This window comes from Megalops cyprinoides, chromosome 11 (genome assembly GCF_013368585.1).
Source record: "Megalops cyprinoides isolate fMegCyp1 chromosome 11, fMegCyp1.pri, whole genome shotgun sequence".
NCBI lineage: Eukaryota > Metazoa > Chordata > Actinopteri > Elopiformes > Megalopidae > Megalops > Megalops cyprinoides.
In genome coordinates, this window is record NC_050593.1 from 27,688,066 (window position 1) to 27,707,391 (window position 19,326).

Here is a 19,326-nt window from a genome sequence, read left to right on the forward strand (position 1 = left end):
CGGAATCCAGGGGTTCCTTCAGTGCAACATTGAACTGCTTTTCAATAAAATGACTCCACAGTTTTAATTTAATCAGTCAGGATCAGGCTCAACGGTCTCCTGAAAACCCTTGACAAGGCCCCCTGAATAGAAGCCACAGTTTGACCCAAATGGGCACCTTCACAGGCCAGCAGGTAAAAGAAAAGACTTGCCCTGGACAAGGAGAGGTATAAGGGACACTTAAGTGTGGTGACGATGGGTTGAATCTCTGTTGAGTGCGTTTTTGATTCCACATCACACTGGTGTGGCAGAAAATCATTCTGACCTGAACGCTTTAAAAGGTCACATGGGGGGAACGCATAGAGAAAGCTGTTCTCCCACAGGGTGACTTGCAGACTGCAAACAGACAGCATCTTTCAATATTTGGATCTCCTGGCAGTGCCGGGAGATGAGCAGGCCTCTATTTCAGAGGCCTGGCCGTCACTCAGAATTGTATGAAAGAGTTTTGCTGCAGCAGACATAGTAGTCTCTGAACTCAGTGATGAAACAGAAGCAACTTTGGAGGAAATAATCTTATTCCTACTGGCTTGTGGTTTGCCTTCCACGCTGCTGCAATGCTTCTTTGAAAACACTAAAAAAAGAAAAGCACGCATCACATCATTGTGAAAGATAATTACCAAGAGCTGTTCTCACAAACCTTATCAACTATTATTTACCTTACTCTCAGCTTTTAATAAAAAAAGAGAAAAGCCATGAAAGTTTAATCAGCATGTATTTAAAAGTTCAGTCCTGGAAAAGCTTTGTGCTATATTACTTATTTACTTAGAATATTCCTCCACCCACGACAACTTACATAGCTTTACAAAGGAAACATATGCACAGATTTTTTTTTCAGGTGCTGGACAGAAAAAAAGTATAACGGAATGAACCAAATGTCTGCACACTATCCATTCCTGAAACACAAAGTAGCCATTAGTTCTCGCTACAAAATCATCTCTTCATTCACATGATTGGCTATACAATCACACTGCTGAATTGCATAGGCAATTCTTCACATTCCATACCTACCATGATTTCCCCAGGTCAACATGACAGAAGAGACTTCTCAGTGGACCATCCTGGCCATATATACTGTAAGTTCAATAAAATAGATAGAAATACTCCTATAACTGGTGCTACTGCCACTCCTATGTATAATAATTAATAATTACCATTTCAAAAGCACAGAACATCAAGCTTCACTCATAATTTAAAGATATGTTTTCAAATTCTTTAGCCCTACAGTCCAGAAAGACGTCCTGGGACCTACATCTACAAAAGGCATGTGGACTGAACAGCAGACTGATCTGTTTCCTCTGTTCTCAGCACACAAGCAATTCAACCAGGTCTGGCAGAAAGCTGAAGCTCCCCCTGATTAAAGAGACTCTCCTTCAAGGAAGTGACACACTTTACGAAAGCCGCACTGAAAGCAACCCCCCCCGCCCCCCCCCCAAACTCCTCAATAACCTCAGAGACCCCAAGTCTAATTTGCTTCAGAGTCAGAGACAGATAATAGAGCAGCTCTGACAGTTGGGCAATTCCCAGCTTCCTTCATCAGGAGCTTATCCATACAGTGAGTCTACAACATCTGACTGCCAGCAACATAATGAATAAAAAAGATCCCTTTGAAAAAAAAAAAAGCAAAGACAGAAAAAAAAAAATCATAGAAAGTGTTTGAATCTGACATGTTCTGAAGCGCTGTCAGGGTTGTATCTCTGCTTGTGGGTATGGCCGGACTTTTAAATTGGTTGCTAAGACTGAAACAGTATCCCCAATGAATAACGAATTTCATGAAAAGGCTACATGCTTGAGTCATGAGTCACACACTAATTCATAATTGAGAATGCTTACACAATACAGTGATGCGTCTCTGCATAAAGGTGTTCATATTTTTAGGGTCTTAAGTAGGACCCTGAAAAAAGGCAACACAGTTCATGTAAATATCGCAGGTACTCATTTCTGTACCACTGATAACTAAATAAAAACAAACAAATTAATTAATTAATTAATTAATGAAGAATAAAAATAAAAAAAAGAAAACCAGAAAAACTTCAAATAGAACAAACATTAATTTTCAAACTTGATAAAATGATTCAAATGTAATACTAGGTTGAAAGCAGAACTAAACTCTCTGATGTGTTTCTCAGACATCACACTACTGTATATATTTCAGGTGTCACATTCAAAACACTTCATTTTGCACCTATTCTAGAGTCCCACAGGTCACAGACGTATTGGGAGGAAAGGGACATGAATGAAAAGACTCACAGAGTAATAGCTGAGAACATTGGCCTGCACAAAAAGTGTCTTATCCACAACAGAAGTAATTAAAGAGGAGCCCATCTTCTTAAATAAATAAATAAAGATAATGAGGATTTATTCATGGAAGTCTCACGGCTTACGCAATGTTATGTTAAGAGTGCTGCAAAAAGAATCAGGTCATTTCTTTTGCACATTTTTTTTTTTGTTTCATTTTTCTTCTCAAATGTCCGTTTAATAAATGGGCTCTTCCTTACGATGCTTTGATTTAATGGTTATGGGAGGCTACGGCAGCATATGGTCCTGATAAAGCCTTGGTAGCGCTGCCATGTTGCTGTCAATAAAAGACTATCATGCTTTTGACATTTAAAGGTTGTGACTTCGCTTTTTTCCTTTTCACTGGGCAACCCTTCATTTGTCTGCAACTCATTTATGTGTTTGCGCATTCTAACTATAAAACTTTTCCCTGTGATGGTTGCTGGTATCTAAAATCTGATCACGTTCCATTAATAAATCCATTTTGTTTATTAAGGTATTTATTAAGGTGTGCTTCTTTGCGTTTTGCTTCTGTCATGAGAGAAGAGCTCTACTCGGTGAGATTCTTGTGCATTTCTCTTGTTGCTTTAAACTCACAAAACTATTGTACTAAAGTTACTGTGTTCTTATGATATTGTACATCATTATTAGGGCACTGTTTGGACACAGTTGAACCAGATTGCCAAACAGTTTGTGATTCTCTGGGACAAAAAAAAAAACACCTGCCTTTGTGTTATTGTTGATGCTTGAAAGACTGGGACAAAAAAGTCCACAGTTTATTATCTAAATAATTTGGCACACTGGGATGGCTTTTACCATTGCCATTGTGCAAGCCATGGTAACAGCCAAACAGTAACTAATTTAAACCCAATCGGTATGCTAAATCCATACGCAAACAGAAGAATCACAATGGGTCTGGAAGTATTATCATATTCATAACAGCACATCGCAAGACACTGGGAGGCAAGAGTAATCACACCGTGGAACTGTTGCATAGATTATGTGGGCTTTAACAAGATTTACAAAATATCACATGGAGATGGGAAATAATGTTCAAAAATGAATGGATAGGGGATTAGGAAAACCATATTTGACTTCTGCTCAACTGCAAACTGCTTCTGGTTAAATTGTTAAACCTCTATTCTTTTAAAAAGAAACTGAATATAATTTTCATATTACTGAAAGTAATTATATAATATATATCTTATTACTTTATTAACTGTTAATAGTTGAATAAACACACACCAGTGCCCTTTAAATGAACCTAAGCCTTTCCAAGGATCTGATAGGGACCTTCATAATTAGGACAATTCCACAGCATTCTTCAACTGTTGGAGCTGAGTAACTTGTTCCCCGTCTAATCAGAGATCAGAGCCCTGTCATACACTCTAAATCTGTGACACATATCGGAGCTGGGATAAATAAAACATCACACTGCCAGGCATCAAATACGCACCACTGGGAGACGCTGGCAAAGGCAGAGGATAGGGGACAAGCGGCGGAGGGTAGAGGGTGTGAAGTAATCAGACTTGTCACTGATAAGGCCAACATCACTAATTAAGAAAACTGAGGGAGGGGCATTGCTTCTCTAAAAACAATTAAGATTAAAAATGCATGGAGATGCATCCCTTTTTTCAGCCACAGCGAAACGCCGGAGATTACGATTTCAGCAGACGCACTTCATCAAGTCAAAAGATATGTTAAAAAAAAAAAAAAAAAAAGTGACGGGTCAAAACCTCCTGCGACTTTACATTCAGCGGAGCGGTAGCAATTTGTTTAGCTCGGCATCTCAACCTGATACGTTTAATATACCTGTTTATCTTCGCTGAAGGTGAATGAAGAGCGTTTTTTAATGGCCGCCGTTCTGTGCTTCCCTTGGACCACTGCGATTCTCTCTGGTTCACTTAAGGAGACGATTGTGGGCCATTATGGAGCTGAGTGGTTTTTGCAGGGGAGAATTTAACGCCCAGTGAGTCCCAGTGAATGGGCCATGCATGGATATTGCCAGCTGGGTTCAGCCATTCAGCCGTTGCACCCTCAAGGACATCCCTTCCCGTCCGACACAGACCAGAACACAAAGTTTCCCCAAGTTACAAACGCACAAGAAGAGGAAAACAGAGACTTTCAATCTTCCTCAAAATAACTGACAATTAGTGAATATGACGACATTTACAGAAATAATCATTTCCCAAAGTAAAATTTTTATATTTTGCATATGGAACTTGGAAATTTTGAATATCTTGAATTTTATATTTTTGAATCTATCTATTTATCTATCTATGTGGGTGACAGTGTAGCATAGTGGTAAGGATTGTACACTTTTGTTTAGACAGTAATAATAAGTCAGGGCATATTCACATAACAGATCAGTGAGTTCCTATTTTCCAGCGATAAAAAATGAAATTACAACTGCTTGACCAAATATTTCCTAGATCGCGTAGCATTGAAACAGAATATTCCCATGTTAAAACTGCAACATACTTGAGTTTTCACTTCCAGAGCCAACAGTCAGGGCATGCAGAGTACGTTTGTGGTCTGCGTCCCCGGAGCTTCCCCGCACCTGCCCCCAGAACTCCCATCAGCTGAACCACCAGGGGCACCATCACACCAACCGTCCCAATCCTTGCTGACGCACATCTCCTGCAACCAACCTTCGCCTCAGCACCTTCCCACAATCATCCTGACAGCAGCTCCCAGTCCATTTCCCCAGCAGCCTGAGAACAGCTGACCTGCTCTCACACCTGCTTATTACATCTCTCTGACTGTCGTCTAGACTGGCACTTCACAGCAAACCGTGCACCTATTCACCCATCCAATCACATGGACTACTGGAAAAACTGTATTAAGCTCATTATAACTCTATTATAAACCTAAGAAAAAAAAACAATGATTACTACTGATTATTAGCATTTATAAAGGTTGAATGGAGTATATATTACATTAAAATAGTGACCATGTAACAATGCTAATAATAACAATATGTCAGCTACAAAAACAGCTTTCATTGTGGAAGTCCATGCCAGCTTAAGAGAGTAGCCATGTATAGCCAATAAGAAAGAAACATGGGACATGAAATGACTTCCAAGTGATTTAGACATAAAGAGAATAACTGCCTCTGACTATCTAGCATTCTGAATTTGCGACAGTATCTATGAAAATGGTTAACAATTTTAAAATGGTGAGCTGAAATAGAAACATGATTTTGTTTCTTTGGGGGTTGCTAAGCAACCATAAAGGGGAAGTGATGCAACAGCATCTATCAGCTATGTTCTGTATTATTATTTTTTTTTTAATCTGCTTTCATCAAGTTGCCCTCCATTGAAATATTTGTGTGTTATCTACACTTTCAGATTTCACTCAATTTTTCAGTATACACAAACAGGACATTCATATGTGCTCAGAATTTTTTTCATACATAATGACAGTTTTAAGTGATCAAATGACTATCCTAACAGCTTTTCTTCAAACATTCACCAATGAAATAGTCGATCATATGGCCTTTGTTAGAGACTGCAGAAAGAGAGTCAGGTTCTGGACTGACAGGACACAGTTCAGAAAGTTCAATCATGCATGTAAGTACATGATGTATATCATAAAACATAACATTCTAATTTCTGACTAGAGTTTTCCTTTAAGCCCTCTACTGTGCTCCATTCAGCAAGGGTTTATATATTATATTCCCCATAGGAGAAAGACTGTGATTTAGGGAGAAGTGTATGCTGTACAGTGCATGCTTGAATGAAACTTGGCTTCACTGCTGGCCAAAGTGAGTCCAAGACAAAGGAAAGTGAAGACAGGCTTTGTGGTGTTCTGTATACAGAGGAGAAGAAGGGAAAAAATTGCTGAAGCAGAACATTTCTGTTAATGGAAGACATTTTTTTCTTCAAAACAATCTTCTGTCTCTTATTACACTGAAAGTATGTCTCGTAGTCACATCACTATTAATCAGAAAAATTACTACCACATACCCCTTCAGGCCCCTGCATTATATAAACACACAGTATGACACCCCCAGTTGTGTAAAAAAAAACAACACCAAAACAAAACAACCTTGCACCCTGCTGACATTTTGAAGAAGATGTTTAATAATTTCAAACACGCTGGTTGCTTCTTCCTGTCAGGAGTGCTTCATTAAAGGGACATAATGGATTCTGTCAAGTGCACTGATGCTTCCACAAAGCTTACATCTACCAGAGGTAAAAACAAACCCCATTTTCACAGATAAAACTGACCCATGCTCTGCTGTAATACAGTTTACTACATCCATAAATGCATTCCTATTATGCCTCCATTTGTCACTGTATTGGGAAAATGACTGTAGAGTTATACTGAGTGTTCGCAATTACCTAATGTTCACTAGCTAACTACTATTTTGTCTTAGAAGCAGAAATTATCTCCCAATGCAAACCATACACATATGCAGTGTATGTAGGGTGGATATTTGATTATGCAATTACTATTTCCAATTCACTTAGTTGTGACTGTAGTCCTGTGTGTTTACACCAGTGCAGAACTGAAGTGAATGCAGAGCTTGTCCATGTGTTAGTTCATGAGCACTGAATGAATTGCTAGTAGTGTTGAAATTAACAGGCAAAGCAACTGAAATCTAATAAAGCTAACCATCGCATAGCAGAGTTTCACAGCAACAGCAGAGGTAGTCTGGAACAAACCCTAACTGAAAAGGAGTGAATGGGTCAGAGGAAATAGAGGACAATCAGAGCAGCAAGGAGGGGAAAGGTGTGAGTAATGTAGTCTGAGTAGTAAGTGTGAGGAAGAGCAATGAGGTCTTAATGGAAGGACCGAGTAGTAGTGCTGAGGTATGAGTAAAAAAAACTGAGGAGGGAGAGGTGTGAGTAGTGTTATCTGAGCAGTAAGTGTGAGGAACAGTAAAGAGGTCTTCACAGAAGGAACAGGAGTGAGGTCTGAATAAAAAGACTGAGGAGGGAGGGGAGAGGGGTGAGCAGTGAGTCTGAGCAGTAGATTTGAGGCAGATGGTCTAACTAGATTGTCTGAGGTGGAGCAACCTCTAGCAATAACAGAATGATGAGATGTGTTTGCTATTTAAAATCAGCACAGGATGAGATTAGTAAATCTCCCAGAAATTCCAAATTAATGATGAAAACACGCAGCTGATTATCAAAATACACTGCTTACCTCTATTCCAGACAACATCAACCATCAATGCTGTTTTTTTTGTAATTAGTAACTTACCCTCATGCCAAAAATAATGTCTAATCCTATCTAGAGCACTAGGTGACATTTTTATGGGGATCTGAGCAATTTCATTTCCATTTCTAAGTAATAAGAGCCGGCATGGCATCAAAATCTGATTTCGAAAAGGATCATTAAGAGGAAAACCCTTTAATGCCTCCCCCCGTCTCATACTGCAATTTGTCAAATGGAGGCTGGAGCCATAGTGATGTTTACTTGCATGTGGGTTGGAAAACAGACAAGCTTTACTGTTTTTAACAGTCTGCTAGGAACTGAAAGAGCAATGGCCTATAAGAGGAGTGTGAGTTGCAGTGACAGCTATAGATGACCCAATTTATTCCAGGTTATGCAAGGTGTTCACGTGTGCCAGAGAGACTTCAACTACATCTTCAGTTGAAAACACTGGGCACAGTATAGTGTAAGCACACAGTGTGAGCAAACACATACAGATGACATGCACAGTACCTTTACTTTTTATATTTTGACACAATTGATGCTGCCAAAGATTCTCTATCATTGTCACCAATAAATTGGTCTCTATATTCTTTGCATTGCCATGCATGTGATTGTTGTGAAATGAAAGTTCCATCCCCAAGATTCCTTGATAAAACAATGTTGCAACTGGATATGATGGTGAGTTGAAGCAACTAAATACATAATTGGTACAGTTTAAGAAGCAACTAATGTCTAAATACATTTAGTAACCAAATACTCACATGGTTATTTCCTTTATTCCTCTAAGGGTTATATATTTTGCTGTTTGAGATAAAGCTTGGGTTTTAAACAATCTGCCCAGTAGTGCACATTGTGTGCAGTAACCCAATAATTAAGTATAGTATGTGTCAATTCAGTGTGCTGAAAAGCCTTAGCAATGCATAGGCCGAGTTTAAGGTAGTTTCATGAACTTGTGAGGTGGCTAGCAGGCACCTCATATGGCACAATCAGGAAGCAAGTACACCTACTGTTGGCTAGTTAGCTTGCAAGCACTTTTTAATGTAACACCAGTAGCCAGTCATATTAAGTTAAATTTCACCTTATGAAGTTATCCTACTGCTAGTCTTGGCACAACCCCATCCCCGACTGGCTACCTAGAACCCGAATCCTAGATTACATTGTCTGTGTCCTTATAATTTGTATAACCATGTTAAGGATGTTATGGTGTGGTTATTCCATTCACTCAGTGTTTTTTGTGGTCTTCACCATTGACCAATACGTGGCAACACCGCTCCTTTGGTTGATATTGCATGGCCTCAGGCTGCGAAATGTTAGTCTGTTACTACACGAACACCATCAAATCCAGAAACGCAAGTGCAACTGTGCTCTGAAACTCTGTTCAGTTTTCTTGTTTTTGTTTTTTTTAGTTTCCCACTGATGGACACACTGATATGAAAAAAATGGCTTGAAATGGCACTGTGTGATTGAAAAGTAAACAGCGCTGGGGTACAATTCTGAAATAGATTTATCATGTCTGGCATTTGGGTGCCACGCCACAATGAAGCATATGTTCATCACAGAGTCTGAAACATTTGTAGTCATGGACTTGGAGCTTACAGTTCAGACTCGGAGACCTTTGAGACCTGTAAATCTGCAAGTGTCTTTGGTATGAAGCAATCACACTTTTCACTACAGTGCCTGGAGGAGATGTCAGCTCATCCATTTTCAGTTGGTGCATTTACCTGTGGAGGGCGGCAGTGAGACAGAGCTGAATTGTCCACAAAGCAGACAATTTAAAGCCCTCAATATACCTGGACAGTGTGTCTACAGAACTAGGTTGCTAGAGAGAAGGAGAAAAAATACTTCCTGAAATTTGGACCTCAGGCCCACAGCAATGAGGCAGCAGTATCTGTGGCCCCAGTAGGCTGCCCTTGTCAGGCTATGTGGGGAGCAGTCCTTGAGTCCTGTTCAGGACACAAGCTGTTAAGCAAGGGAGCAAGGAAAGGTTTCCACTGGTAAAATCAATGGAAAAAAAACACATTCGCAGAGAACAGCTCTTGTCCAGTCTCAGGACAGCTACAGGAGTTTTGCCATAAAAGACGTGTGTAATGCAAGGACTGAGAGGTTAATGTGCTGAACAAACACCTTGCTAACCGTGGGCTATGGAAAAATGAACCTGTTCTCAAGGCCACCTTCTCGTATGCTATAAGTTTAATTGGGGTTTGTAACAGCTGTCATGTATGACATTGCCTTCAGGAATACAAGCGACACCGCACTCAGTTCGCTAATAGGGTTAAACCATTAATTCATTGTAGCGGTGAGGGTGACAGACAATAGCTCGCAGCTTCAGTTTCCAAACTTTCAAAGGCCACAGCTTAACTTTGATATTATAATTAATACTACTTAATTAGGGACATCAAGTACCCCCAATTGTAATCTCTGCATTAGTAGCTCTGAGGGAAAAGATTTACTGATGGGGGAATTATGTGATAAACTCAAGAGAGAGTAAATGAGAACAGAGATGGGGGTTGATTATCACAGTCAGATATTACATGGAACATTACTACGACATCAAACAGCTCTTCAAATGATGCATCCTGATGGCACAGTCAGATCTGCTTGAGTAGATCTCATTCCAGTGCTAAAATTCGTATTTTAAAAATTGTGTGTGCGCGCGTGTGTCTCTGTGTATGAATTTCTGTGAATGTGAGTATACCTGTCTATCGTGTGTGTGTGTGTGCGCGCGTGTGTGTGTGCGTGTGTGTGCATGCGCATGTATGTGTGTGTTTGTGCATTGTGTGTGTGTGTAGGTATGTGTCTGAATAAGCGTGCAGGTATTTGTGTTAGTGTAGGTGTTTGTCCATATGGTGTTGTCAGGTATGCGTGCTTGTGTGTGTGTGTGTTTGCGTGCTTGTGTGTGTGCATGACTATGTGTGTATATGAGCAAGTTTATGTTTATGAAAAGATTGGGCGTATGATGTTGTACTCCCCGCAATGACACACACTCCCTCTGGTCCTCTTTCCTTGAGCCGCTCAGGTGGCGGTCTTTATCATTCATTGTCGTCACGTAATGACACAGCAGGTCTGTTTCAGCACACTTCCACACCATCCGACTATTAGTTAAATAAGCGAGACGGTGATCCTTTGTCTATATTTCTTTTTCATTATCACCGCTCAGCATATGGATGTCATTTCCATTCTGGATGCGGAAGGATTTGAGTTCCCAGCAGCTGGAACAGAATAATGAGGCATTTGGCACGGCCATTCACAAATCAACCTCTTTCAGCTCCCAACAAAAGTCCCACTTGTACCATAATCACATTCTCCTGGTGTTTCCGTCCCCGAGTCCCAGATTTGCCGGATGTCTTAATGCCAGATTTGGACTTGATTTAACCAAACTGCGCACCGGGTGGTGAGGGACCCAGAGGTGTTATTTTCAACACAGGAGTGAATCGATCTGTCTGTGGATCAATTAGAAAAGAAGATCTGCATCCCCAGCACCCAATTCTCTCCCCGTCTGTACTCTATGCTCCTGCCATCCCTGAACAGCCTCGTGCCAGTCTCATCCAATAATCACTTAATATGCACAACGTGGCTATCTGGGAAATTGCACATGTGAATCTGGCGCTCTTTGGGATCCCAGAGGTAGACACAGGCCCAAAAAGCTGCCGTCTACTTTAACTATATCCATATCAACGCTCTGCGCCATTAGAGCTCATCCTGAGAGAAGGCACACCTTCAGCCTTCATTACTCTTCCTGCTGGTGATAAATTACCAGGGATTCATATATCATTGCACCTCCTCCAGGGATAGCCTATTAATTAGTAAGAACTCACTAAAAGCACCGTGTCCACTCCCTCTCATTGTATCTCCCCTTGCAGGAAATCGATTTGCGTCCTTTTAGCTGACAGCGTGTCCTGGCGGACACCTTTTTTCCTTTCCCCAAACCAAACCAAACAAGTTGCTGCTTCCGCCCACAGATGATGCATCAGCTGAAAAATCGTCAGAAGATTAGAGGAACAAAAAGGAAAGTGAGAAAACAAAGCGGCCCCATTGTTTCCCTGTCCCGGCCGTACCTCCTCCTGAGCAAACAGGCGCTCTGAGTCGTTTTTCAAACACGGATGCACTCCTGTTCCGCACCTGCTTCTTCCAGCCAAGATCCGCTATCCGTGCGGTAGCTGTGTGGCAGGTTGATAACATCCTGCTGTTAAGGGACTCCAGGATTCAATGAAAATGAAAAGATTACCTCAAGAGGGTCTAAAATCTGTAAGCTGGAAAAATGATTTATGTTTGAGATGGCTGAGGAGACACAGCTCTGTGTGCTAAAGTTTAGTGTTGGGTGAATTCCCTGAAGGGTGCAAGGAGGCCTTGCAGTGCAAGGAAACTCAATGCAATGCCATACAAGGCTGGCCGTGCTTCTCAAACAGAAGTAGCCTCATGTGCACGTGATATTCTCATTCCTGTCAAATGTAAACTAACTGACAAATGTCAAATGTACAAATGTTGAATTCTGTCAAAACCCTTGCACGAAAAATTCAAGATGGCTTATTCAGACCCATAGACTACATATACAACATGACTGTTGGGCAAAGTAGTAGACATACATTGCTTCAGTAAATATCCAGCTGTATAATGAGATACAAATGTTAGCTATGTTGGTTGCCCTGAATAAAAGTGCCTGCTAAACAAATGGGCTAGAAATACTCTGGAAATATGTACACTGTGTGCACTAGGACATGTAGGAGAAGATTTACTGATTGGTTTTGTGGAGTTAATGAGCACCAGACTGCCATCTTGTCCAGTAAAGCATCAAAGCACATTGCACATTTAACAGGCCCATGGCACATTTAATGTGACATAAGCAGGGCCCAATGACTTTTTTGATAGCCTTAATGCAATTGTGTTTTCCAGGAGTTCTAATAAAATACCACACATAGCCGAGAAGAAAGAATTCCAATAAAAATGTAAGTATTAATGTATTATTCTTAATTATTCCCCCAATTTATCAAGACTGGTGGCAGTTTTGGAAGAGGTTGTTGTCTGTGTATTTTAACACCTGGGGGAAACAGGTGTAAACCTTCATTCAGGCACAACACCATAGTAGTGGCCCCTCAGCAAGTGCATGTTTACTTTCCCAACACTCTCAAGCCTGAGATTAAACATTATTTTTTACAATATTTCTAGCCAAGGGCGTATCACTGAGAATAACACATGATGGCATGCAAAAGCACACTTATTTCAAATGTGGTTCCTCTAACTGAAAATCAGCCATAAAAAAACAGGGATCATAGACCTGATTTATAAGACAATAATATTCACTGTATATTAAGATTAAAACAGGAAAAAAACATATATAAATAAGCTTAGTAAACCTAAACACATAATGACCACGGAATATGCTTATTGTATATGGCACTACAGGTTCTAAAAATGTTTAATAAATTGTCTCCAGAGGCCCCTGAGTGGTTCAGTCGGTAAAAGCACTTGATCTTCAAGCACAAGGCTGAGACCTCCTGACCAGTTTTGATCCCAGCTGTGTCATTCGCTAACAATGACCATGCCGGGGATACAGGGGAGCATAAGCCAGCCAAGTACTGTACATAAACTGAATTAGTAAAATGTATGCATTTAAAAAAAAAAAAATGTCAGAAAGTTCTAGTCAATTTGCCCATGAGCTATATGTTTCTTTCAGCCACATAACCGGAAGGATAAAAGATGAATGGCTGAAAAAAACTGAGCAGTCACTATGATCTTACAATTTTCATATAATTTCACCTTAAAATGGTGCATTCCTGCCACTTTAAACAGTAAGCCTTAACACTGCCAGTACTTACATGTTTTTAACAGTGAGCCTTCTTCCTTCTTGCTAAATACCCAGACCTGTTCAGAAGCTGTCTCAGTGCACTATTAATAGTCACTACCATGATTTCAGTTGGTTAGACATGTTTAAACTTAAGTTTGAGCCTCTCTTGATGCACAAAATTAAAACAAGGCTAGCACATGTATGCTTGCATAAACATTTTTAAACAGCCTCTGATGCCTGTAAATTCCTTCAAATGTAATTAGATTTTTGTCACAATATCTATATGCCTTGATGAAAATGACATGGACCTATGACATGTCATTCAATAATGTCATGAGTATCCTGTTACAGCCCTTTTTATGCTGAACAGACAAAATGGTACTAATTCAGGGCTTCTTTATATGCTAAAAATCAACAGACATATTCATATTCTGTACAGTGCAGTAGAAAAATAATGACTACTACAAACCAAAAACCAACAGTGGATATTAAATAACCCTCCATTACACCAATAGAAAGTGATCACCTGTTTTATCTGGGTTAGTCTCTAGTCTCTGGGTTAGTGGATTGCCTGTGATCAATCTTTTTCCCAGCTTAGTGTGGACACCATTGACAGCTTAGTGAGCAACCATTGCTGACTAGACAACAGAAAAGGTTATCATCCAACAGCCCTTGTTAACTAATGCAATCATATGGTATCTCAGGCCCACACATATCAGACAGAGGTCCGGGCTTTAATATGCTGCTGGCCACCCCTGTTCTCTTCTCTCTTCATCCCTCCCTTAATGCCCGCTCTTTTTTTTAACAACCCCCCCCCCCCCCCCCCCCCCCACATTCCATGACCTCTAGGAGCAGTAAACAAGCAGCACCTTGGAAGCGCTCTCTCTGGGAGCACAGGAACACTCTGCTTTCATCTCCTCTTCTTCACATCCCCTTTCTGTTCAAACACAAACAGCCCCACACAGCCCCCGTTCTCAACAAGCCGTCTCTTCACCTCCAGAACCCTGCGTCTGATGCACTTCCTCTGTTTCACCCTCTGCTATCAGACACGAGGACCCATGCTATCAAAACACACACGCGCGCACACACAGACACACACACAGACCCACACGCACACAGACACACACAGACACGCACGCATGCACGCACACACACACACACACACACACACACACTCACACACACGCGCACGCACACACACAGTCACACTCACACACACACACACGCACGCACGCACGCACGCACACACGCACGCACACAGTCACACTCACACTCACAATCACACACACACACACACACATATACACACAGGCATACAGACAGAATCGCATGCGCTCAGTAAATATTACAGCCATACACAAACACACACATTCAGAAAAGCACACACATATGTGCACATAAGAGGACATACAGAAAGGGAAATACATGCACAGACACATACGCATGCACACATGAATACACACACACACACAATGCATGCACGCACACATACACACAGATCCTAGTACATTCTACCAAATGTTTCCCATTTACAACTCAAGAGCAAGACCTAAAGGACACAATAATAAAACAACATGGCTGAGGCTACATCCACCGCCCAGTGAAAACAAATGAGCTTTGTATAAAAACCTTATAATACATTGATATGAGATTAGAGATTATTAGGTTGTCCTTTAATTTGTATGTTCAATGCCAGTTCCACCCCAGACATCCAATCACAGCAGCAAATGCATTGGCTGTTGGGTGACCACACCCCTCTTTCATCAGTGATGCATGCCACAATTGAAAGCCCCTGATAGCCAGCAGGACCCATTTTTATGCTGCAAAGTCGGGATCTCCCAAGATATACCTGCTGTAGTTATGACACTTCCAACAGAGGAATTAAGACAGCATGTGGAAAGGAAACATTGCTTTCTGCTTAACGTGTGTTTAATTATCATTCCATACTTTCTCATACTCTGCCATGTCAAGCACTGAAAAAGCATCTGCTTCTGCACCAGTGCCAGTGAAATGTTCTGAGATGAGACTTTACAAGAGCTGTCCCCTACACTCTCTAGTCCTACAGATAGAAAGGTTTATTTACTTGCATGAATGAATGTATTACACATTACACAAAAAATGTCAATTTAAAACTATTTTAAACAAATGTGCAAATGTCTATTTCTCTACCTTATTTTATATACTTGTAAATATACTTGTAAATACAAGGAATCTGAATGAAAGACGGTTATGAATACATGATGAGAAATTAGAAAGATTAATCTAATTTCATTTATAAAAAGATTATCATAATAATTAGAATATTACAATTCTTACAATTACAATGTTACAATACTACAATCTTTTTTTTGAGTTGATGGAGGTGTGGAACTCATTAAAAGCCTTACATTACAAGAGACCCTGAATTCTCTCAATTAACTTGCTCAGCTGTGATAATGTTTGAGTTAGGTACACTGTAAAAAGATTGCAAACAGATTAAAACCATTTATCACTTATGAATAAGGTATGCTAAAATGGTAGAATCTTTTGGCCTCGTATTCATGGTGTATGAATGTAGTTAGTGAAATTCTTTTGATCTAACCACTTATCTTTAACCCAAAGGCTTAAATAAGTATGCAGTCCACTTCTATTAAACTATAATTATCAAATAAAATATCAAATACCACTTACCAGAGAAAACCTCCTTTTGTTAGATGTTTTTCAGATTGTAAAACATTGCCAGCCATGAACGTTTTTGGCTATTTCTTTATTAATTTTGGAGACTGAAAAAAGTCAGATTCATACCCTCCCACAACTTAAAAGACACAAGGACAAGTTGTGACAGGGCTTTTAAATGTTCCCTATGTTAAAGACGCTTGTATTGTGCATGTCATGACTGTACAACTGTGTACAGTGGAGTGTAAAGTGGGCAGATATGTGTGTGTGTGTAATAATATGCCTGTAATAATATGCCAGTAATAAAAAAAATAGATAATTCTGAGTGAAACTAGCAACAGTTCATCCATGAAGGTCTTTGACAGGTGACAATGAGTGGTGATTTGGAGAGGAAAACAAAGACGACACTGAACTTACATTTGGTGACTTTTAAGACTTTCTTCACCTCTCCGCTCCCAGACCCAACACAGCCATCCTCGTCATCACAGTCGCCACTGAAACGCCCCTCCTTGTCTCCGCTCCCTGTCTCGATCCGGTCCAATGTCCCGAATGTTGGAATTGACTTCCCCTGCAGCAACTGACATGGCAAGCGAGCAAACAAAGAAACAAAGGGGTTAAACAACATGTCTCTGAGACAAGCACCTTGGCTCTGACAGACCATCTGCGTATGCTGGCTGTCATTTAAACTCAGTTCTATTGAGTGTGACTAAATTTTGAATTGACTCATGATCTGGATTAGGATTAACATTAGGTGGAAGTTTTGCCAGTTTTGGTTCAGTTTGACATGCATGTGGAGGTGCCTTTGTGTTCATAAACAACAAAACTCAACTTTTTTGCTAATATCCCCATGACATTTAGGGCAGCTGTCTCCATTGATTAAGCTTCATTATTTACACTGCCCTTTAGCAATTAAATAAATGCATCAATACAACTCCTCTCAATACCTCAATGGAAATAGTACTCAACCCTTATTTATTGAGCCCAGCCAAAATGAAGCATAGACAATATACACATTGGTACCCAAGGACTGTAAACCGATTTATGGAATACTGAGTATTCCTCACAGTTCAACCTCCTTAAATATCTGTGACGGCTTTAATGGCCTTGTTCTTTGTAACAGTTTAAATACATCATCAGTTAACTCAATCCTCCACACAGGAAAAGTGGCTATTCCTTAATTGCCTAATTTAAATGCAAGGCCTCCACTTAGACATTGAAAGCTGTTTGTATTTATCAGACAGGTAAAGCTCTAAAGACTACTGTAATTGCCCATGGTAATTAGCCAGCATAGCGGTTCAATATTAGCAGATGAAGTGGCACAGCTAATGAATAATCCAAGCCATGATAGATGTGTGACTCTGAGACATGGATTTAGCTTTCACAGGCTTTAAGAGGTCATTGTGAATCACTGCTGAAGGGTAAACTACTGGTTGACAGGAGAATATTCCTCTTATTTTTACAGAGAAATAATTTTAAATATTGTGAGGTTACCTATTCAGGAAAATTAACTCAAAATTAAATGATTTATCATGAAGTAAAGATGAATGCTAGCACAATGGCTAACATCAGCAAAAATAAATAGTGGAGAATAGCAAATTATTAAATCACCTACCAATCAATTGTTTTATTTCATAATGGCCAGCTGGCAAACGTATCATAAGGAACTATTTATAATAACAAACTAGTTAACTGCCAGCTTGTCACAACTGTGGATAATACAGTTTTGAACTACTGCTAACTAAGAATAGATGGTAACCAGGTTTGGGATGCGTCAAACATATACCCTGTCTTCCTAATTTACTTTTACCTCTTATTAAATGAAAATAAATATATGGCACAAAAGAAAACAATGTTTCAAAAGATTGATGAACATGATACCTACAATTATAAAATTATACATTTAAAAGCATGGCTCAACATTGAAAAGAAAATTGGAAGCATAACTGTTGTATTTTATTGTCAGACGAAAAAAAAAAAGTGCTTTTTTGTTTTGGACCTGTCTATCAGAGCTACATAAAATATGATACTTATGTTGAAAAAAAAAAACAAACTCATTGTGAAATATGGCAGTTACGGAGTTTAAAATGTTTTGGGGGTTGTTTTGCAATTACAGGTCCTGAAGCCCTTGTTAAAACAGAGGGAGTCATGAACTCCAACACATAACAGGACATTTTGGCCAAAAACCTGGTTCCCTCTGCCAACATGCTCAAGCCTGGCTGAAAATGGACATTCCAGAATGACAAGGATCCAAAGCATCCGTCCAAATCCACAAGGAAATGATCAACTGAGCAAAACATCAGTGTTTGCAACTGGTCATCACAATATCCAGACCTCAGCCCAGTTCAATGTGGTTCAAAGTCAAGAAAGTATCCTGTAAGTTTGAGCCATGCCAGAAGACGACTGAAAAACAACCAACTAGAGAGGGGTGAATGTGATCGTCATATTTTTCCAAAAGAAATTTACTTTTGGGAAAAACCTGTGTTTGTTCTGTGCGATAACAGATTAAAGTAGGCTTATAGCATTTAACCATTTTTAAGGAAGAAAAATTATCCAATCTGTTTTCTGTAATGCCATGTTTTTATGAGTATTTAATCATGAATATGAGCAAATATGAAGGTATGATGTATGTCTGGCTGTCTCAAATTTAAACAGAAGCTGGCAATAAATGTGGGAATGTGACAGACTGTGTCTTGACATTGACATGACATTTAACTGACATTGTAGTATAAATTTGTCTTTTTCTGCATCTATATCTCTATTTATCTACACCTCTGTATGCATCTACATCTCTCTACATTTCTTTGTGTATATCTTTACCTCATCTCTCCGTATACATGCATACACACACATAAAATCATGTTAATTAAAACCCATGAGAAATTGACCCTTTCTGTGCTCTGAGAAAAAACTGAGAAAAACAATAATAAATCAGTGACAGCAACTTGAAATGGATATTTGTTTGCCTCCCGCATAGTCCGTAAAGCAAAATTACAGAATTGTCCTATTTCCTCCTCAACCCAGAATCCTGAGCACGTACACTTTAATCTCCCTGTCTACCACTGCTGATTGTGTGTTCTCTCTTATCACAGTAATGACCATACTGTCCCCTGAATCCCACCAAGGTCTCCCAGCAGCCTCTGTTCTCTCCTCATTCTGACTGACAGCTGAGTGTGGAATGCATTGTCTTCCTTTTTGGATGTGTTTCACTTGTGTTCTGTGACAGGTTGTCGACACTGTGGACTTTTTTTTTTTTTTGTTTGCCTTTTCCTGTTTCAGAGGCCAAAGGCACAGACGTCAGTAAAACAAGCATATGGAAAATAAACCTATAAATTACATGTTTGCATACATTTACCGTTCAGATTCATCAATATGTATAAATAAGATAATGAAGTGTGTAGGAGATAAAACTA

The 19,326-nt window shown here is 39.8% G+C and overlaps 1 protein-coding gene across 1 annotated transcript in view; it reads right to left on the minus strand.

The window, feature by feature from the left end:
• The window catches only part of gpc5a (glypican 5a), a 170,886-nt gene that overhangs the window by 49,852 nt on the left and 101,708 nt on the right, over window positions 1-19,326 (minus strand). The window contains exon 7 of the mRNA XM_036541275.1: window positions 16,334-16,493. Coding sequence (XP_036397168.1) covers window positions 16,334-16,493 — 160 coding nt within the window. The remainder of the gene's footprint in view (window positions 1-16,333; window positions 16,494-19,326) is intronic.